This window comes from Aureobasidium melanogenum (assembly GCF_000721775.1).
Source record: "Aureobasidium melanogenum CBS 110374 unplaced genomic scaffold scaffold_1, whole genome shotgun sequence".
NCBI lineage: Eukaryota > Fungi > Ascomycota > Dothideomycetes > Dothideales > Saccotheciaceae > Aureobasidium > Aureobasidium melanogenum.
Window position 1 is genome coordinate 201,347 of NW_024470053.1, and position 21,067 is coordinate 222,413.

Genomic DNA, 21,067 nt, shown 5'->3' on the forward strand with positions numbered 1-21,067 from the left:
TCTCGCAAAGCGTTCAAGCCTCTACGTCAATCTGCAATATGTATCTCTTTGTGTCTCAGGCGTTTGCCTGCCATGGTCCATCCTCTTCCTATAGCGCACATGCTGCACGATGTTCATCGATTCGAAGCCGACATCTCTGTTCTCCGGCGCCTCTCGTAGCTCGAGAAGCTCCTTCGCCGAGATGGAACATCCGAACACTCAATTGCGGCGTCCACCAGCTGCCCTGAACCCTTCATCGTCATCTCTCAGTTTGAACGGTTTCGAGAAGTCGGCTCCATCTTTTCAATCATTTATAAGAAGGACTCCGACACCGAATCAAGAGAAACCTCTGCCACCAGTCCCTATAGGAGAAACTTCAGGAACGTCTCCAATATTAGTTCGACGTACTTCGAGTATCTATAGCCGCACTGTCTCACAATATGCACCGACTCCTGAATCATGGAGGCACGAGGAACATTTAGTGCCGTCCTTTTTCCTGCAGCCGTCTGTATATAGCTTAAGTACTCCCGAGCTCACTCTGGGAGACACACCGCAGTCAACTGTACCACCAAGGCCGTGTGCACCGCTAATCACCAGTCCATCGCCAAGTCCCAGTCGCGATTCAACACCTTCACCACCTCCAGAACGCTTCTGGCAAGAGAAGCTTCTGCCCCCTTCGCCCCAAATGTTGCGTATAGCGACTCAACACATCAGGACCGTGTCATTAGACAAGGCAAAGGCTGCTTTGCGCTCGCCGGGAGTGCAGCAGCTTCTTCCAGAAGAGATGAGGGCACTAGCTGCAGCCAAAAGAACACATCAGCAACACATAATACGAGGCAGCAGATCGTTCGAAGGTATTGTGCCTTTGCGGACCCCGGTGCTGTCTCCCGTCCTTCCGAGTCCTAGCCTTCCATCACCAACCACGTATGACTGGCCTTTGCAAGCAAACACCGACCCTGACAAGCACGAATCAAAGTTGTCAGACGAGTACTTCCAAATGAACGACGAGAAACGAATGTCAATGTCACCAGTTGAGAAACAGTTGAAGACTCAAATCGAAATATCGATCACCCATCCGTCAGAGCCTCCAATGACGGATTACGAGCCTCGTGGCAGGTCTCGTCAACAGTCACGAACAGGGTCTAGCAGGCGAATCAACGACTATGAGAGTAAGGTTATTGATGCCTACGAAGACAGGTCCCTAGATGTAACCTCAAATGAGAGTTTGATGGATGAGGCTAAACGACTGGCCAATGAATACCATGCCTTGTTCAAAGAAGACGCCAGAACTGCTGGTTTCAGAAAACACAGCGCGTCATCCAACAGTATCAAGGAAAACATGAAGCTTATACCACAGCCACTATTCTTCAACCCTAGACAAATTTCCAAACAGCGAGAGCTGGAGTATCAGAAGAGCCGCAACAAGGCTTACTCGCCGGCCGCGAGCCGATCTCCTGATCCACGGACGATGCCTCGCGAGCAGCGAAACAGCCCTCACAGGAAAGAGCGCCCTCTCAATTTCCCTTTCAAGCTTTCCCTGACGCCAGAGTCTACGGGCGCCAGGCATCGTCGCAGCACAAGTGGCAGCATACCCATTTCACCGCCATTCTCTGGACGTGAGGCAACAAAGACCAAAGACTTGCCACCCTCTGTACAAAGGAAACAAAGCATCGACGACTCCAACCGCTTCTCAGCCTTCTATCATCGCATCAACGCCGACGCAGAGCAACTAGCCAGGGAATACAACAAGCCTGGCAATAAGGTCACCTTCGAAATGAACACGCTGCCCACCATTTTCTCACATCCGTCAGATGAGACCGCCCGTTCCTCACAAGCATCACCTTATGGTAAGAGGAAGCAATCTTCCGATAGTGGAATGAGCAGTGTAGCGTCTTCAAAGGGCTCGAAAGCTCCGTTGAAATCATTGACGCACAAGGTGACTTCAGTGTTCGGTCACCATGTTCGCAAATCCTCAGTCAGTGCGGTTGAAGGGTTGTCAAACCTTGTTGAAAACTTCAAACAGCGAAGACCTTCATTCCCAGTAATCAGTGCACCGCAACCAATATCAGCGGCCGAAGCATATGACCCTTTGCGGTTGCAGACATCGTCGTCTGCAGCTTCCAACACTGCAAAGAAGCGACCAAGTGTGTTTGCAGGGATCAAGGATCACAGACGGGAGAGCAAAGCGAACAAGCGGAGGGAGGAGCTCAAAAAGACAATCAAGATGGTGCCACTGGAAGGAGTGCCTCAAGCGGGCGGCAAAAATAGTCAATGGCTTTAGTGGTCAAAATCCGAGAGTGAAAATAGACCATATCATGTTTTATAATCACAGATAGCCAGCAAGTAGAATTTAAATGGTCAATATGGATGCGCATAATTAAAGATCGAACAAAAATAGGAACACAGCAGGAATTGACAAAACAGAAACCCACCTAGCCGCCGTGTTGCTAGCGAGGGCAGAGAAAGCAAGCTTTCATCTCGATTTTTGTCGTGCGAGGTTTACTGGGACCCTTCATGGCCGAGTGCCAATTGAATGGAACCGAGAAGAATCGAACCGGTGGACTGGCCAGCTTTATGGAAGACACACGAGCTGCTACCGCTGTGCCATTCCACCGGTTCGACGTGAATAAAACTAGCTGGCATCAATATAAGAGTGTCAGAGGTCTCACTTCACTTTGTGTCCGAGATTCAGGAAAAGGAGCCATCTTGATTGTACTTTCCTTGATCACACTGTATACCATACAAGGCACCCACGGCCCATCATGACTTCCCTATGTAGCTCATAGAACCCTTCTTCTAAGAGTGCCCGGTTTAGTCAGCGTCTCAGGTCTCTTTGAGACAATCAAAGTCCAGCACATGATCCGTAATCTCAAATCCGCAAGACAAAGCAACCATGCGAACCCAATCTCGATTTATCCTTTGTCTTCAAGAGAAGCATGTCTCAAGTGGCTGATTGTGACTTGGACGCCGCAGCAAACAAAAAGACATGTCTTCAAAGAGGTGGCAGTGTTGTTCAATAAGTATCGCTTCACCCTTGACCCACCCCCATAACGCATTGTCACCTTTCCCTCCCTTGCTGTCTGTGTCGTCCATATTATATCTGCTTTCTGAACACTTTTCGCTGGTCGAAAATTCAAGACACAATACCCGTACCTTCTTCTCAACAGCTTTTTGTGATCATCATTCTACGTGGACCAACCAAAAAGATGTCTACACCGACCAAGAAAGACCAACTCGCCTCCCGTATTGCACACCTCAAACTCCGGCTCGCACCCCTCGTGCCCCTACCTACCGGAGCTCCACACCCAGACTTCCCGCGCACACTCCTAGACTACCATCTCTTGACCGAGGAACAACTCGACGGTATCGCCTCTTACTACCATCAATCAACCCCCAGCATCTATACACACCAATACCCAGCATGCATGAATTGGGACAAAGATATGCTAGCCAAACGTCGAGCTAGTGTAGCCCAACACCTGCGTCGAGCAAGCCAAGTGGAAGACACTCAATGGTGGGAGAAGTTATTGGCTGCTGAAGAGGCCGAAAACGTACTCATGTTGAAGAGAAGACCTAGTGTGCAGTTTGCTGAGGGCTTTACAGATGCAGAGAGGATTGCAATCAAGAGACGCAAGTTTGGGAAATTTATCGGCTTGTTGAATTGTGAGACTCCGGTTGAGGAGATTGAGGGGCGTTTGAGAGCTTCGATGGAGAAGGCTATTCGGCTTGCGCAAGAGGAGATGAGGAGGGCTGAGGAGTGGGAACTCAGGCGGTCGAAGATGGTGTGAAGTTCACATTTGTCTGGAATACTGTAGCGAGCGCTTTGCTTTCTTCTATTGTTTTCCTTCAGTATCTTAGTTTGTTGTGTTGAGATGTGATCATCATTGGAATTGTCGTTTATAGGGTATCAAATTATGTATATCAAAAAAATAGATATGCTTGTCCAAAGTGTGCTTATAGGTTAAGCTGTTTCAAAACTGCTTCGTTCTCTTCCTGTCGAGCCGTTGACGTTTGCAAGGGTTGACCCCATGATGTCTACATCCTCAGAATCTTCCCTGCGGTGTCGGTGCTTTCTGTGCTTGCGTCGACTTGATCCTGATCTACTGCTGGAAGACGACAGGCCAGCATCGGCCTTTAATCGCTCAACATCAGTGCCCAGTTCGTACATGCTATCGCCGCGATCGTGGTTGCAGCAAGGTGAGTGCCTTAGCGGCAAGAACCAGTCATACCAATGGTTACCCATGATAGATTTGAAGTTTCGAAAAGCTCCCAGGTTCCAAGGGTTCATGCCAGGATGTGTGCGTAAGATGGCGAAAGTCCTAGGTGGGGCTGATGTAGGCGGTGATAACGTAGTTTCTGAAGATGCATCAGGCATCAGGCTCAGTGGGTATGTGATAGTTCCCTGCCAAGGATCTTCATCTTCTGATACATGTGATGGTTTGAGATTGCCTGTTGACATGGGTCTAGGTTGACGTTGTTGGGACGGGTCGACCAGTACGGCGATGTGCATGACTCTTCTTTGATGGCCGATATTGTCGATAGTGGTTAGATTCTTTAGTGCGAGGCTCATACTAGTCATCGCCATGCCGCCTGCGAACAATGTAAACACAGCTCCAAGTGTCAACCCAGCAATCCAATTGCCGCCTGGTGTGTTGCCCTGACGCAGAGTCAGCGAACAAAAATTTGTGAATGGTTGAGAAAAAGGTGAAAGAAGCACTTACTCTGCCTCTAGCTTCAGCAACAAAGTAAGCCATAACAATCATGACATATAGAGCATATATTCCAGCATAAGAGCAAAATTGAATGAAGAAGTTGAAGTTTCGCTCCCCAACGACTCCTCCGACCCACTGCATCACAAAAGTAAGGTTAGCATAGCACATAATGAAATCCATGATCAAAATACGAACCGGACAGAAATGATCCATTTTCAAGACGCATCTACCAAAATCACTGCCGTGGTGTGATCGATCGGGTTTCCAATTATTGCAAACGCCACACCATATCGGAAGACCGTTCTGGTCGCAAGCAAATACGTCTTTCGAATAGAAGCGCTCTGTGCCGGGCGGTGGTGGTAGCTCGCCACTCAAGATAGCTTTGGTATCTAACTCGGTAATTTCAAGCTCTTTAGGAGCGAGATGTTGAGACTTCTTGCTGGTCTGGTTCGTGCCATCTTGGACCTTGGTACTTGTACATGAAGCCTGGATGTTATGCTGAGGAGGTGCTTCCTTTGCTGGCTTGACTGGAGTGGCAGCAGTTGGGGTTCCTTTTTCGATGTATCCAGGATGCGGTATAGTAATGAGAAGTCGTAGATAGCTAAATGCCATAGGAAATAGAAATACGAAGTATAGGACTATAATGGCGATGCCGGCTCCATTTCGACTTTCATATTTGATGAGATGATTGGCTAGGAAAGTCAGCGATGGATTCTCAATTTTTGTCCGTCTCGAAATCGCATGTGCACACAACAATTCGCTCTCACAACGCACAACCTTCCAAGACCAATTTAGTATAGCCTTGGAGAAAAGACAACACTTACCACCTATGAGAACGACCACAATCCATGTGGCATAACCAACAACCCCAATCAACAAAGCCGGAACAATAACAGCCGTCGTCTTGTTCGCCGCTTGCCGATTCTCCAGCGGTGTTGGCGGCGGCCGTGGTTCACACAGTGCCATATTTCAGTACTTCGACTTGAAGTCTAGATACCTCGAAATATCGTGTCGACTCGTGAGTATCGTGAGCATGCGAGTCGCATGGTTGCCGTGTTCATCGCGTGAATGTGTACGTCATTCGTGCGGCAGTCGCGTTTCGCCGAAGGAACCTGCCTTGTCTGCCAACTGCCAACTTCCTCATCTAGTTATTTTGTAATATTCAAGATTGGAATAATTTGACACGATCCTGTCCAACAACACGTGTCGACTCAAAATACTCGTTGCCATGGAATGAAATCTAGTGTCATACAATCTTTAGATGACAAGTAGGTGTTTTGTCCAAGACTGAGTATGTACACATGTGTTATACAATCAGTTAAAAAGATCATTAGCAACGATGAGCGGCGCTGAAACGGAATGTATAGCAACTTGGGATATGAAAAAGAATCAGTACTGAAAAATCATCACCCATGTACTAATGCGAACATCGAAACTGCAGACTATTCTACCCAGTACAACAAAGTCTAGCTGTGGGCGTCGTCCTCGACGGGCGGATAGATGGCACTGGAATTTGTCAGTACAACAGTATCGATGCTGGAACTCAAAGGACTCACCCCCAATCAACAGTTGGGACCGTAGTGGGCGCGCCTGTCAGATTTAGAGCATTGTAGTCATTGCCAGCGGCATTGCCTACATAATCCATAGGATAAGTCTTGCAGGCATTGATATGATCAGCCGGGAGAGTAAAGTCACTGGCAGCGAGTTTCTCCGGAGCTTCTATAAAGGTAGCGGTAAAGCCAGCTTCGACGTGGAGCTCGATGTGGCAGTGGAAGAGCCAGATACCTGTCTCTGTCAGTATCCCCTGCGTATCAATACTTTTCCATTATACCGACCTGGATTGTCGGCTCTGAACCTGACCACAGCATAGCCCTCATTCTGAACCATGAGAGTGTCTCTCCTGATAGGCGTGGGTGGCAAGTTCGAGTATGTTCCGGGGAACGAACCAGCTTTGGGAAGTGATCTTTCGAGGACTTGGAATTGATGACCATGAAGATGCATAGGGTGCTGTGTACACAAAGTATGAGTAACTGACGAAGGGTCATGCGCTTGAATTTGAACTTACGAGGTTAGAGTGCAGGTTGTTCATGACCACTTCGACAACTTCACCATACTTGAACACATAAGGATTAATATCTCCATACACATCTGGGTTCGACGCTTCACTCTCGTTGACGGTGAGAGTTGAATACAGCGTAGGTACTTTGGCGCCGAGATATGTGTGACCGTTCAGAGTGTATCTTCACTTCTGGTTAGTATCATTGATTCGTAAACACTTCAACATACATACCTGGAGATGCCAGTGATATTCTCCATAGACATGTCTATGACCAACTGTCGATCAACTGGTTCGAGAAGAGGTTCTTTGTCCAATGCAACATAGTTAACATCATCAAAGAAGTTGTCATTTCCGAGGTTGTATAGGACTGGTGGTGGTGGGTAGTCGGCACTAGTGTTATAAACCAACCAGGCTGTAGCGTTGAGAGGATAGGTCTCTGTGGGTTTCTGTCCTTTGTTGAGGAACAACATGTTTGGGTCCATAAAATCAAGAATGGCGTAGTTCTTGCTTGTGTCATCCTTGGTTCTCATCAAGAACGCCTGTCTCTGTCCAGGAGCAATTCGAACATTTTTGTCATCGGCAGTGGCAACGACAGGTACAGTGTAGACACCATCGACTTCAACAGTCGTTTGGTTGTGGCCATCGATGACCCAGCCATGACCACTGAAAGCAGCTGGACAGATGATACGGACTAGATACGTTGTGCTTGGCTTGACGTGAATTGAGACGTTTCTGCCAGAGTTGACCAAGGCTCCTCCTGATGGATCGGGAGTGCCATCCTCTGCCGCACCAGCAGCAGACTGATACTGATGGATGATGTAAGGCATTTGTTCGTTGTACCAGTCCGAGAAGGTAATTATAAGTTCTTCATCGAAGTGGAAAGGCGGGTTGGGGTCACGAACGATAAGTGGACCCCAAAGGCCATCAGGATATTGGCCCATGTTGTGAGAATGCCACCAGTAAGTACCTGCTTGATCGGCCTGTTTGACCCATGTCAGTACTTCTCTGTCCATGTGATAAACTAACTTACGATCCAGTCGTATGTGAAACTCTGGCCAGGTGCTATCGGACATTGAGTGGCTCCACTCGGGCCATCCATATGATTCGTGCCTCTCTGATGAATGCCGTGCCAGTGGAGCGACGTGCTCTCATTGCCCAAGCCGTTATAGACGTTGACAACCACGCGATCTCCTTCCATGACATCGATGGATGGGCACGGCCTGTGAGTGGTTAGTGAAGACTAACACTAGGAATGAGATGAGAGTTGACATACCATTGGCCGTTGACACCGATGACAGGACGAGCAACTCCGTCTGGTGCAGCAATCATCCACTCAAGCTTCCAGTCGTACGTCACTGTATTCCCAGTTGTGGAGGAAGCGTGACTGGTAAGTGCAGTGCCTGTCTTCGAAGCAGATGCTGATTGCTCTGAGACATTCCAGTTGCTTTGAGAATGAGGCAACGAAGTAGCGATGGTGGATTGTGTTGTCGGCGACTCGATGGAAGATATGCTTGAAGCTACAGCTAGGGTAGTGGACCAAGAAGAAGGAGTCTCTTGCCATACAGATGAAGGCTTGACGACGACAGCAGAGGATGCAGAATCCCAGCCATCCTGATAGTCTCCATATGGATGACTCCAGGCAGCGTAAGAATTCGAACCTTCCGCCGAGATGTGTTGGATTAGACACGCCCAGACGAAGGCATAGGCTAGAGTTGTAGAAGACAACATCGCCGGTGGGGGTCAAAGAGAACGAGAGTAAGATGCCGAGACCAAACTAAGTGAATTGAGATCGAGGAGTGGTCGTCGTCTTCTTTAAGAGGTTGTACATCTGCCAATTATGTTTACAATGGAGGAGGGAGGGAAGGCGCGAACACCGGCAGTATATCTACATGTTGGTCGAGGCTTGGAGCACTGGTTGGCAGTCCTGAACCGTCTCTCTGAGCACAGTAAATCCTTAGTCGATAATGTGGTAATCACTAACTAGGCTTGTCATCTCTCGTGCCGTAGAGCCGTGAGGGTTTATTTTCGCAAGGCAAAGATCTGATCAGAGGCTATTTACGCCTTACACTAGACGGCTGTCCAGGAGGTACCAGATCTCGGTTCCAGGTGAGACTACATTCAAACACTATCATCGGGTGCGGGGCCAGGATCCGTGTAGAGCAAGGCTTAGCACCAGTCGTGTGAGTCAATCCTCTGACGAATGATTCGGATGTCGGAGTGACGTTGTACCAAAGACTGTGCATAGTACGAGAGGTTGTAGGATATGTCTGGCTACGTAGGTAAGCCTACACGCTACATTCACAAGGCCTACAGACATTTCTCCGAAGGACGGAAGAGGATGATCAGCAGTTAATGTCCGAGAATGCATATTGCTGTTGGGACAAGTTCAAGACTTTTGGGAGTAATTCTGTCTCGACGGCATAGGTACGTTCTAAGAGACTCGGTGCGAGATTCGTCGGAGGTCTTGATGGTTGACGCGAACAAAGGGACAATACCAGACTGCAAAGCGTAATGGCATCAGTTGGACGGCTTATCGTTACAAGAGGCATAGCAGAATGTAAAAATTGATCTGAGGTATCTCATAGCGCATTCTGTAGGAACGACGAACGACGACACCCAGAAGCTTGGAAGAGGTAGGTAAGGTAGGTAAGATAGGTTGTGAGCAAGGATCTCGGAGATTTGCAACACCGAGGGCCGAGCCTCAGTCGCTTCCTTCCATTTCCCACTCTCTACCTAGGTACTTCACACTTGGCTCTTAGACAAGCTTCCGTCATGAACAGCATCCTTGTAGAAAGTAGCTCGGGCTCATCAAATCGATAGATGGTACACTGTTCGGATGACTGAGTCGTAGGGACCATGGATCCAAGCTATGCACGTCAGCTAGAGCCTTGGTATACGATACCATCGAGACATGTCGTCAGCCTTATCAGGCAGTACCAACCTCGTCTATAAATCCGTCTGACATCTGTTCAGAAAGGGTCCAGCTCCCGCCATTCCAGCCCTGCGGCTGCTAAGAATATACACACCACGATTGAAAAAATGGAGTAAGCTGTGCGACATAGTCGCGTGTACAGAGAGTACTCAAGTACCATCCTTCGGGAACCATAGCCAGCAGGAACAAGAATTTCCAACCAATTTCCTAATTGTCAATCCAACAGCTTACGAGCTATGTGTTATTCCTTTTTCTGACCAACAAACTTGATCTTCTGCTGACCATACAGGGAAGAGATGATGATATTCCGTGCTTGCATCTTCGTCGCTGCTCCGTCAAGTAGCTCGGGATCCTGAACTTTCCAAGGTTCGCAGTGCTGTAGCTCAGCACGATGCTGACTCGAATCCTCGGCTACCAGGCTATGCTATGACGGATCGTACGAAAATAGCTAGGCAGGAGCCAGCACCAATCGCTATTTCAAACGACCGAGAAGGCGACTCGCATTCGATAAGAGCATCCGAAGCATATAGGCACCAAGCAGATCCCTTAAATCGCTGATTTGGGCTGCACTCGTGTCATTTCTGCAAGACGAGACATGCACCCAGATATACATTCAAAGGAAGCACCAGTATAACGGAAACACAACCATGAGCGGGCAATCACCGTACTCGCGCCACGTAGTAAATGGCGTTCCACATCCGGAGTACATAACTGCAGATTCTTCGAGCGAAGCATATTCTTTTGATGAAGCCCATGCCTCAAGGATCGACTTCGCTCGTTCTGAAACGACTCTTGGGCAGGCTTCAAACTATCCGCAAACACCCATCGGTCAAGCTGTGTCCTTTGACTTCGACCTCAATAACGTCTCATTCAGAACAAGCAAAGCGACTACTCTGCATGACTCAGATGAAGCCATAGCACCCGTCAACCGCGAGCTTCGGGTCGAGAAGTTGGACCAGACAGCTCCACCGCCTGTACCTGAGACACCTGCAAAAGCCAAGCTGAACGCTCGCGAGCTCTTGTTCATCATCAATGTCTGTATGGCTCAGTTCCTCACGCTCGGCGGACTTGGCCAGTCCGTAGCGCCACTGTTCATCATCGGCAAGGACTTGGGTGTTGCCGCCACAGATCTTGGGACGATGAGCTGGTACACTGCAGCATTCAGTCTAACAATCGGTGCATTCATCTTGCCCGCAGGTGTGTTCATCTTGTCCCTCACGATTGCAATAAGATGCTAAACCGAGCCAGGTCGTCTAGGAGACATGTATGGGCACAAACGCATGTTCATCATCGGATGGATATGGTATGCGATCACTTCAATCATTGTAGGCTTCAGCTATGCGCCCAAGAGAAACGGCTCCATAATGCTCAGTGTTGCACGCGGCTTCCAAGGCATAGGACCCGCCATATTGGTACCGAATGCCATGGCGCTCATTGGTACCACTTTCCCTGTTGGTCTGAAGCGCAACATGGTCTTCTCGGCATTCGGTGCATGTGGTCCCACCGGTTTTGTGTTTGGGGCCATCTTCTCTGCCCTTCTGTCGCAATTCGCTTGTAAGTTCCAGACTCCATCCTTTGTGAGAATGCAAGCTGACGTAGAAAGGGTGGCCCTGGGCCTTCTGGGTGCTCGCTATCCTCTGCGTCGGTATGGCAGCCCTATCATTCATGGTCATACCTGCTCCGCTTCCGCGCGAGTTCAACGCCGCCACTTTTGATTTTGCAGGCGCCTGCACAGGTGTATCTGGACTTGTCCTGTTCAATTTTTCACTCAACCAGGCTCCTGTGGTAGGATGGAACAAAGCATACATTCCTTTCACTCTAGGAATGGGAGTGATGCTGCTCATTGCTTTTGTCTACCTCGAGATGAATCACGCACAGCAAGCCTTGGTGCCCGTCCGAGGTCTCAGCAAAGAAGCGGTGCTAGCACTCTCCTGCATCGCTGCCGGCTGGAGTAGCCATGGCATCTGGCTCTTCTACCTCTTTCAGTTTGTGCAGCGCTTCAGGGGATCCACCGCCATTGCCGCCGCAGCACAAATATCTCCAGTGGCCATCACGGGGGTCGGCTTCGCCATGTCCGCGGGTTGGCTGGCCCGGAAGTTCAAGACATCATATATTATGCTGTGCGCCATGCTCGGTTTCTTCATTGGCACTTTGTTCCTAGCTTTTGTGCCCGTCCACCAAACATACTGGGTCCTCACCTTCTGGAGTGTCCTCATCATGCCTATCGGTATGAACTGGAGTTTCCCGTCTGGTACTATCTTGCTCAGTAACGCTATGGCCAAGGAACACCAAGGTATTTCTGCTAGTTTGGTGTCTACTGTGGTCAATTACAGCATCAGTATTGGCTTGGGTATTGCAGGTACCGTTGAGAGGTATGTGAGCCAGAACCACGGCCCTCTATGGGGGATCCGAGGTGCGTGGTGTCTGGCCCTTGGGCTCGATGCCATTGGTGTGGGCATTGCGGTATATTTTGTCGTGATATCGAGACGGCAGCAAGCGTCATAGAGACCTAGTGACCACCACGGTTGCAGGTAGATAAGGAGGAAGAGCTTGGTTTCAACCGCCGAGTCCCGGTTCTGCAGGGCCTTCTTGTATGTAATATAGTAGTGCGTTCAGATCATTCATCACTATGATCATTGAAGCGGGGTCTTACACTCTTCGTCATCTGTACTACACTCGGTTGTTCGAACAGTGGCTGACCCGATGTCACATTCACATGGTCTCTCAGAGCCTCAAACATGTGGCAATGCTGCATGCAGGGGACCATGTATGAAGCCGTGTCTCATGCCTATCCAGTTGTGCCCATCGTTTGTCTATCTATGCTTCCTTGCATTTTCCTGGTTTCTGCTCGTTTGCTTGCCGCTTTGCCATGTGTGCACATGATGAGTTCACAGAATGATGGAGTTGAGGATGCAGCAGAGGCAATCGCCTTGACATTTGCATGCTTCCTCGAGGTATGGTGGAAAACAGCAGCACATCAGGGCATGAGGTTCTGTCAACCAAGAAGTTGATGGAGTGAGAGCGTTTGTGTGAGAATATGTTTCCAAATTGGTGAAAGTTTTTGTCTTTTGAACCGGAAAGAGTAGTCTAGCCATTCCTTCCCGTATCTTTTGTTTGCTCTTTCTCCTTTTGTTTTGTGCCTCGGCTGAGTCAGAGGGGTATCATGTAAATAATTCATCAGTACAGTTTAACGGAAGGAACCCCCAAATGCAAATGCATCAAACGCTCAAACTCCATGCCATCGCCTCTTATCTCTAGCAGAGAGTCTGCTCTTAATCAGAAAGCTCCATTCTCAACGTTGTCGAACAAGACGCCATTCGACTTAAGTGAAACCTGCTCAGCGGCTCTCTGCGCAGCGTTCTTGTCCATGAGGACCTTTCTCTGAACAGCGAGTTTCTGTTGCTCTTCCAGGTTGCCGAGCATAGCTTCCATACCGTTCTTCCAATCCTCATCACCATACATGGCCTTGATCTCCCAGGCAGTGCTTCGTGTGAGGTGAGAGTTCAACATAGCAAGAGCTCTGGCCTTCTGGGTCTCGTGGTCTACATTGCGTGTCTCCTCATCGAGCTCGCGTTGGCGCTTCTTCTGGGCGGCGCGGGCAGCTTTGCCTTCTTCGTAGGCTTTGCGGCGGGCGACGATTTCTTGAGTGCGACGCGACTTCTCCGCCATATAGTGAAGACTGTGGCCCAGGTTCTTGTTGGGGTCGTTGGCCTCTTCGGCGAGTTGAACAGGAGGTGCAGAGAAGAAGAGTACGCGGCGTTGGTCGTCCGTCTGGTACATGTCACGAATCTCGGGTGGGATGCTGGCGTTGGCTGCATCGGGCAGTGTCCAGACTTCAATGGGCACGGGATCGCGGTACGACAAGCGGCTTTGTGAGGCAGATGGAGCAGGCGGTATAGCAGGAGCCTGTGGTTGGAATGTGGAGGGATGGCTAGCCGTACGAGGCATAGGCACTGCGCTCATGTGCTGAGGAGTGGCAGGATTAAATTGGCCAGAGGAGGCGCGTTGAAGACTAGGCATGGGTGCGGGCGAGGCTGAATGAGTTTGCGTGTAGGGTTGAACAGGAGCAGGAGTGTGCGAAGGACGTGTCATGGGTTGCATGGGACGAACGGGTTGGGCAGCCGTTTGCATGGGCGTCATCTGAGACTGCACAGGCGAATAGGCTTGCATGGTAGCAGCCGGGATGGATGGCGACATGTGTGATGGCTGAGACTGACGAGCCTGAGCTTGAGCGATGGCAGGCTGAGGCGGAGGCGAGGGGGTTGGTTCTGGAGGTGGAGAGTCTCTGGGATCGCGAGGACGCCTGTGAACAGCACCAATCTTGGGAGGAGCATTCTCCGCTCCCCACTCAGGCTTGGGCATGTCATCCGTCTCCTTATCAGTGTCCTTGAGCAGGTATGCGATCGGACTGGGTATCTTTCTCATCTTGCGCGGCATGTCGAACAGATCCATCTCGTAGTCTCTGTCGCGCACCTCGTCTGGCAAACAACTGGCCCACGTCTTGATCTTGTTGAACTTGAACTTCTCTTCGTTGTAGCGAGCCTCGCAGACATAAATGTCCAAGTCGGCGGGTTGGCGACGCGGACGGCCTTTATAATAGCGTGTCGTAAACATGATGAAGCATCGGCCAACAATTTCGTCTACACGATGATCGCGGTATTGGCCAGTCTTGACCACTTCGTTCTCGAGGAAGTGCTTGTCGAAGCGGTGTACGGTCTGCTCGGGACGGTAGTACCAGCAGACATTTACCCATTGACCGCCTTGTGGATCTTGCCAGGTGCGGTAGATTTGGCACGGGATTGGCTTGGTCAGGTCATTTGCGTTCTGGACGTGGACCCAGTCGCCGACCTTGTAGAGCTCGCCATTGTAGAGAATGCCGTTGGGCAAAGGAATTCTTCCCTCGTCCATGACATAGTCGGTATCGGGTTTGCTGCGTTCCTCGTCGGCCAGACGGTGCGCCTCAGCCTGCAGCTCTACAGCATCCTTGTAAATCTGACTCTCGTCCTGGTTGTAAGACTTTGCGTTGTCGAACATGAGGTCAACATCCTTCATGAACTGCTCGAGCGACTGGTACTTCTTTCTCTTGAGCTTGCGCTTGAGCACATCGAATGCCATGGGTTCTCGGATCTCGGCGTAGTATTCGGGCATGACTGCCTTGTCAGGCAAACGTTCGAAGGATGTAATCTTGAGACCTCCGGCGCCCTTGGGTTTTCTAATGCCCTTAAGGACAGCCTGAATGCGAGCTTCGACAGGAGTGAGGACCTTTGGTGGTCTTCCGCGTTTCTTTCTTGTCTCGGGATCATCGTCTTTGTCCAAATCGCGGTCGCGTTTTGAAGGACGTCCTCGTTTTCTCTTTCGCTTGCCGCCATCGTCGTCCGAATCATCTCCACCAATGTCGTCGTCCTCTTCGTCATCTTCGTCTTCGTCGTCGTCCTCTTCCTCAGGCGGCACATCGTCCTGGGGTGGAATTTCGCCCAAGTAGGGGAACTGAGCAACCTCTTCTGAAATGACCTTGAGATCGACCAGTTTCTTGAGTTCAGTGGTAACAACATCTCGAAGAGTTACGGCATCTTGGTATGCACCGGCATCGGCTCTGTTGAAGACTTGGGCGTTGTGGACAATCTGAGCCCAGTCGCGGACAAACTCGGACCAGTCCTTGTACTCTTTGTTGTTAATCTTGGCCTTGATGGTGCTCATAGCCATGGGGTCCTTGATGATTTCGTAGTAATGAGGGAGGGCGCGCTTATTGACCTTGCGATGGAAGACTTTGGACGGGTCATGGCCGCTGCGCAGATGTCAGTTCAGAGTCGCATAACCATGTACAAGAAATCGCGCATACTCGGGAGTTCTGTAGTCGTAGACGAAGTCGAGAATGCTCTGCATCTGGTCCAGCTCGGCTTCAGACATGGTCTGACCTTGGTTTGCGCCCTCGGTCGAGGGAACGGGCGTATTGTCCTGGCTCATTGCGGCTTCGGACGCCATACTGCGCAGTCCAGAGAGCGAAGCCTCCTACTTTGGAATGTCTGATCGAGAAGCGTCGTCGATGAGGACAATTCCTCGAGCAATCGTAGGTCGCGAAACCATCGAGGGCGCGTCGATTCAGCTATGCGCGTGTCTTGGCAGCCCTGTCGGATTTATTGGTCATAACGCCGCTAGCATCTCCATGGTTAAAGGAGCTCTCACTGCTGTTCTCTCCTTCTCGTCCTGACATGTTTCGGTTCGTTTTGTTTAACATTGATTCTCGTGAATCTTTGGATAGCTTCCTGCAGTTTTCATGTGGAATTAGGCAGAGTTCGACCCAAATCTCGTTTGTTTCGTTTGCTTCTCATCAGTAAAGAAAAAAGCCATCGTTCCATGATTCCATGTGCAACACCTCTTGCTGTACGAAATACCACATCATGCGACTCCGATCTTGAAATCGCAATTGATACTGTCTGCTAAGATACCTGATCAAATAGATTTCTGATATACATATTCACACCAAAGCAATTGTACGTTTCTGGAATCATGTCAGGATGCTCGAAAACATTGCTAAGAGGACAACCCTGCTGCTATGACGTTTGCCGCGGCTATCACTATCACCTGTCAATGCCTCTTACTCAAGACACCTTACTCTACGTCCCTCCTTCCTTTTGCCGCCATACACTGACAGACTGTTAAGCCGCTACAATTTCCGCAGCAGCCATATCGATCGAATACAGAAAAGACACGGAACATCATCAGCCATCAGTAATCATGCGTATCAGGATTCGCGGCCCTTCGGGCATGTCCCAGGTCAACATGCCAGAGACAGCAACATGGGGAGAGCTCAAACACGAGATATCCTCGAAAACTTCAGTCGCAGACTTTGATGTCAAGTACGGCTACCCGCCTCAAAATCTGGATACCACAAGCATTGATAACGAGACCAAGTTGACCGATGTTGGCATCAAACTTGATGGCGAACAACTCATCATCTTGCCACGCGATGTTCAGCAATCATTACATAACCCTATGTCTGGCCATAAAGACCCTCAAAATCCTGGTGCTTTGCCTTCATTGAAGAATATTCAGCCTCCTCAGCACAGACCTGGTGATTTTCCTTCTGGCCAGGCGAGTGGAGGACAAGCCGCACCGCTCTCTTTGCAGAGAAAACCGAACGATGTGGAAAGCGACCCACCTGAAGTCCCCGTGCCTGGTCTAGAAGGTGTTCTTGTTCTTCGTGTGATGCCGGATGACAACAGCTGCATGTTCAGAGCCTTAGGAAGCGCTGTGTTGGGTGATGCGCTGGATGCTATGAACGAGGTTTGTCACAACAGTCAATGGTTACCGTATTCTCAGCTAACCGAGTGAACAGTTGCGCTCTATGGTGGCTCAGACAATTCAATCAAATCCGGATCTTTACACTGCCGGCATGCTTGAGAAAGCACCCGACGACTACTGCCGCTGGATCCAACGCGAAGATTCTTGGGGAGGCGGTATTGAGCTCGCCATCCTTTCCCAGCAATTTGACATCGAAATCTGCAGCATCAATGTTCAAGACTTGCGAATCGACCGCTTCAATGAAGGCAAGCCAAGACGCTGCATCCTTATTTATTCTGGCATCCACTACGACGTTGTCGCTGTCTCGCCTGGACCCGGTACAAGTCCCGAATTCGATAGGAAGATCTTCGAGGTCGCGCAGATTGAGGGCATGGAGGGCGAAGATGGTGGAGCGCTGCAAGCTGCCAGAGAGCTATGCCAGGTCCTGCAACAAAGACACTACTTTACTGATACCCACGGCTTCACCATTAAATGCAATGTTTGTGGCTGGACTGGCAAGGGAGAGAAGGGTGCTACAGAGCACGCAAAGCAGACAGGTCATATGAACTTCGGCGAAGCATGAAAGAGCATACTTATCATGAACATAGCATAGCATATCTTTTTGGTGGCCTATTTACAATCCGTCGAGAGTTGCAAGCATCGAACGAACCCACTCTAATACTACTTGGCTTTCCACCGGACCTTGCTGACCCAAATTGCCCATTTCTGGACATCATCTCTTTCCAACAACAACTCAATGCTATACCACTCCTTGGCCAATTCTTCGTTGGTCGCAAGTCGATGCACAAAACTATGACAAGCTCTGCACAACCAAGCAACTTTGTTCAACTCCCAACTAGCATGCCAGCCACGCTTGACAACCTTTGCATGCACAGCCCTCGGAATCAAGTGATGGTAAGTAAGAGGAAGATGTTCTCTCTCACAAATCTCACACTCGGTGGCTCGACTGGAAGGCACGAACTCTGGTGGTGCGGTGGTCCTACTCGTGATGTACGACGTGAAGACAGGTTCGAGCAGTCGTGACAGGTCCATCGGGTCGGTTATCAGACCGTAGGAGGTCAATGAGTCTGACACAGAGAGTGGCATTGGTTGTAGTAGGTCCTCGTAGACGTCTGAATCCAGAGGCACGCTGTACTTTTCAGCCAGCTGAGCATCATTTTGGATGTCGCTGTATGATATGGTTCGCAGATCATCAGGCAAGGAAGGAAATATCTCGGAAGCGAGATACTTAATGATGTCAGTAAAAATACAAGACGTCGATTAGCCATGGCTGGAGCCGGACGCACCTCTATCGTCTCACCCAAATCAGCAGCCAGAGCATCATTGTCCTCTTGATCTTGCTCTGGTTTGCTCACAGGCTTGATTTCATTCTTGCGGCCTTTGGTGGCTTTCTTTTTCTTCTTGTCTGCAGTGCCAGAGAGTCTCGAGATCAACAATTCGGAGACACAGTCACGAAAATCTTCGTAATTGGCGATTTCATCGTCGGCAATCATGAATCGAATAGGCTCTTTTTGTTAAAGTGGCAAGATGGAGAGTGGTATAGAAAAGTGTGGGGAGGATGATGATGCTGTGCCGATAAGGGATGCGATAAGCGCACGGACAACGGGGATGGATGGTAAAGGTGTCGCTTTGGGGTCTGGAGATGCTAAGCAAGCATATAGCTTTGATCAGAGGCTGTCTTGTTGTGTCCTGATCTTTTGTTGTAGACATCCAAGATGAAGGCAGCTGGAGCGTGGTTCATTGCAGCTGCATCAATTGCATCTGCCGCTTCAGAGCCCTCGCGGCCTCGTGGTGTCGGCCCTGAGTGTAAGTTTATACCATTATAGCTTGCCAAAACGTACTCAAATTGACACCACCTGTTCTTGTTTCCAGTTGCAAAGTTCTACAAGGATGCTGAATCATTTACTTGCATTTCAAATCCCTCCATCAAGATTCCTTTCTCTCAGGTCAACGACGACTACTGTGACTGCCCTGATGGCTCCGATGAGCCTGGCACTTCGGCCTGCTCCTACCTCTCCCCACTTTCACCTTCGACCCTCTCGGATACTACAAACAAGGACCAAATAAACTCTACACAAGTCTTGCCTGGATTCTACTGCAAGAACAAGGGTCACCAGCCCAGCTATGTCCCCTACACAAGCGTCAACGATGGCTTCTGCGACTACGACCTATGCTGCGATGGTAGCGAAGAATGGCAAGGAGTTGGCGGTGTCAAGTGCCAGAACAAGTGCGATGAGATTGGCAAGGAGTGGAGGAAGAAGACCGAGTCGCGCCAACGTGCTCTCAACAACGCCAACAAGAAGAGAAAGGAATACACCAACGAGGCCCAGCGCCTAAGAAAGGAGGTTGAAGACAGAATCAAGACTCTGCAGACCCAACTTGCCGCTTCTGAGCTTCACGTCACCGATATGGAGAAAGAGTTGGCTGAAGTCGAGCGTCGTGAGAAGGGCAAGATTGTCAAGAGCCAGGGCGCCAAGCAGGGCAAGATGGGTGTGCTTGTCGGCCTTGCAAAGCAGAGAACCGAGGAGCTGAGAGATCATCTGGTTCGTGTCCGTCAGGAACGTGATACCTCCAAAGATCGCGTCAAGGAGCTGGAAGCCATTCTTTCGACTTTCAAGGAGGAGTACAACCCCAACTTCAACGATGAAGGTGTCAAGAGAGCTGTCCGTGCTTGGGAAGACTATGCTGCTCGCGACAAGAGCGGTGACGACACTTCAGCACATGACAGAGACCTCGAGGAGATCACCAAGACTGACAAGGACAATGGTCTCGACTGGGAGTCATACCTCGAGGCTGATGGCGAAGATGTTGAAGTTTGTAAGTCATGTCTTTTGGTTATCTTCAGTTGCGTCCACTAACAGCATCCAGTGTACGAGATCGAAAACTACCTCCCCAAGCCTCTTCGTGATTGGGTGGACCAGAAGCTGCGCGACCTTCGTGTCATGCTGATCGAGAATGGTATTCTCGCTGACCTTTCATCAGAAGGCGGCGAGTCGGCTGCTGTGAATGATGCAAAGAACCGCCTCAAGTCTGCCCAAGACGCTGTCAACTCGCAACGCAGGGACCTCGACTCTCACAATGAGGACTTGAACAAGGAATACGGTCCCGATGGTGTTTTCCGCGCTCTCAAGGGCCAATGCATCTCTGTCGACTCTGGCGAATACACTTACGAACTCTGCTTCATGGAGCACACTACTCAAAAGTCCAAGAAAGGTGGCAGCAGCACACGCATGGGCAACTTTGTCCGCTTCGATAAGATCACTGTCGACGAAGAAGTTTCTGCTGATGGCAAGGGTCTTGGTTCAGGCGAGCGTATCACCATGAAACATGAGAATGGTCAACATTGCTGGAACGGACCTAACCGTAGCACGACCGTCGTTCTGGCCTGTGCCGAGAAGAACGAGATCTGGAAGGTCTTTGAGGAGGAGAAGTGTGTCTATCGTATGGAGGTTGGCACACCTGCTGTCTGTGAGGCTCTCCAGAAGGCGGAAGTTGTCAAGGACGAGTTGTAAAAGTCTGGACGATGAAACATGATATACATATCTTGTTGTTATAGAGTGCCAGCAAAGAACGTTTTGCTCTGTAGCCATTTCGCCTGCCATGTTCACGTTGTGTGACCATCGATCGTATGGACTAAGAGTGGAATGTGCAAAAATCTGGCCGCTTAGATTGAGTATCATCTCGGTTACCTAAAAAGCCTTGTCATGGACGAGTTTTGCGGTTATAGTGTATAAGCATCCTGTTACAATATTATCAAGAGCTGCATGATTAGAAACCAAAAGGGACAGGCAGACTTGTCTTGCCGACATACTTGACGGAAAGAGAGGTATCAGGGAACTCGAGGGTTAAGGAACTAATGTTAATTAGAGAAGTCAAAGGAAGCAGGGATAGAGCTGGTGGGAACGAGAATGAGAAAGTCAATTCAAGATCAATAATGCCCACTTGGGAATGTGACAACTTGCTGGCTCTCTGCAGATAATCCTCTGCTTTTGTAAACAATTATGCCGTCTATAGTATAGACTTGGGCCCTTTGTCATAGTCGGTAGGAAGTTATAGATTCTAGCATTTGAGGCTGGAAATAGT

General features: G+C 49.7%; 9 protein-coding genes across 9 annotated transcripts; 5 read left to right on the top strand and 4 right to left on the bottom strand.

The window, feature by feature from the left end:
* Positions 1 to 109: 109 nt before the first annotated feature.
* On the top strand, positions 110 to 2,260 carry M437DRAFT_61481 (uncharacterized protein; the record flags this gene model as incomplete). Its single annotated transcript, XM_041023942.1, has 1 exon — positions 110 to 2,260. One exon carries the CDS (start codon positions 110 to 112, stop codon positions 2,258 to 2,260), a length of 2,151 nt encoding a protein of 716 aa, XP_040884050.1.
* A 952-nt stretch (positions 2,261 to 3,212) lies between these two features.
* Positions 3,213 to 3,656, top strand: M437DRAFT_9495 (uncharacterized protein; the record flags this gene model as incomplete). The annotated part of the gene is made up of 2 exons (XM_041029091.1): positions 3,213 to 3,476; positions 3,606 to 3,656. Coding segments are annotated over 2 exons (315 nt in total), but the record flags the coding sequence as incomplete, so codon positions are not given.
* Positions 3,657 to 3,940: 284 nt separating this feature from the next.
* M437DRAFT_35982 (zf-DHHC-domain-containing protein) lies at positions 3,941 to 5,657 on the bottom strand (the record flags this gene model as incomplete). The annotated part of the gene is made up of 4 exons (XM_041019357.1): positions 3,941 to 4,636; positions 4,701 to 4,826; positions 4,887 to 5,383; positions 5,516 to 5,657. The coding sequence occupies 4 exons, from the start codon at positions 5,655 to 5,657 to the stop codon at positions 3,941 to 3,943; spliced, it is 1,461 nt and encodes a 486-aa protein (XP_040884052.1).
* Positions 5,658 to 6,157: 500 nt separating this feature from the next.
* M437DRAFT_37269 (conidial pigment biosynthesis oxidase Abr1/brown 1) lies at positions 6,158 to 8,079 on the bottom strand (the record flags this gene model as incomplete). Its single annotated transcript, XM_041019597.1, has 7 exons — positions 6,158 to 6,197; positions 6,248 to 6,476; positions 6,527 to 6,698; positions 6,757 to 6,931; positions 6,982 to 7,730; positions 7,781 to 7,970; positions 8,024 to 8,079. 7 exons carry the CDS (start codon positions 8,077 to 8,079, stop codon positions 6,158 to 6,160), a joined length of 1,611 nt encoding a protein of 536 aa, XP_040884053.1.
* Positions 8,080 to 10,722: 2,643 nt separating this feature from the next.
* M437DRAFT_38001 (YOR378W-like protein) lies at positions 10,723 to 12,187 on the top strand (the record flags this gene model as incomplete). Its single annotated transcript, XM_041019756.1, has 3 exons — positions 10,723 to 10,879; positions 10,931 to 11,236; positions 11,286 to 12,187. 3 exons carry the CDS (start codon positions 10,723 to 10,725, stop codon positions 12,185 to 12,187), a joined length of 1,365 nt encoding a protein of 454 aa, XP_040884054.1.
* A 948-nt stretch (positions 12,188 to 13,135) lies between these two features.
* M437DRAFT_13942 (Bromodomain-containing protein) lies at positions 13,136 to 15,652 on the bottom strand (the record flags this gene model as incomplete). Its single annotated transcript, XM_041018738.1, has 2 exons — positions 13,136 to 15,467; positions 15,522 to 15,652. Coding segments are annotated over 2 exons (2,463 nt in total), but the record flags the coding sequence as incomplete, so codon positions are not given.
* A 765-nt stretch (positions 15,653 to 16,417) lies between these two features.
* M437DRAFT_79695 (OTU-domain-containing protein) lies at positions 16,418 to 17,546 on the top strand (the record flags this gene model as incomplete). Its single annotated transcript, XM_041027228.1, has 2 exons — positions 16,418 to 16,966; positions 17,019 to 17,546. 2 exons carry the CDS (start codon positions 16,418 to 16,420, stop codon positions 17,544 to 17,546), a joined length of 1,077 nt encoding a protein of 358 aa, XP_040884056.1.
* Positions 17,547 to 17,644: 98 nt separating this feature from the next.
* On the bottom strand, positions 17,645 to 18,477 carry M437DRAFT_61487 (uncharacterized protein; the record flags this gene model as incomplete). The annotated part of the gene is made up of 2 exons (XM_041023943.1): positions 17,645 to 18,211; positions 18,271 to 18,477. The coding sequence occupies 2 exons, from the start codon at positions 18,475 to 18,477 to the stop codon at positions 17,645 to 17,647; spliced, it is 774 nt and encodes a 257-aa protein (XP_040884057.1).
* Positions 18,478 to 18,511: 34 nt separating this feature from the next.
* M437DRAFT_70869 (uncharacterized protein) lies at positions 18,512 to 20,496 on the top strand (the record flags this gene model as incomplete). The annotated part of the gene is made up of 4 exons (XM_041025585.1): positions 18,512 to 18,521; positions 18,710 to 18,790; positions 18,857 to 19,801; positions 19,853 to 20,496. 4 exons carry the CDS (start codon positions 18,512 to 18,514, stop codon positions 20,494 to 20,496), a joined length of 1,680 nt encoding a protein of 559 aa, XP_040884058.1.
* Between the last annotated feature and the right edge of the window lie 571 nt (positions 20,497 to 21,067).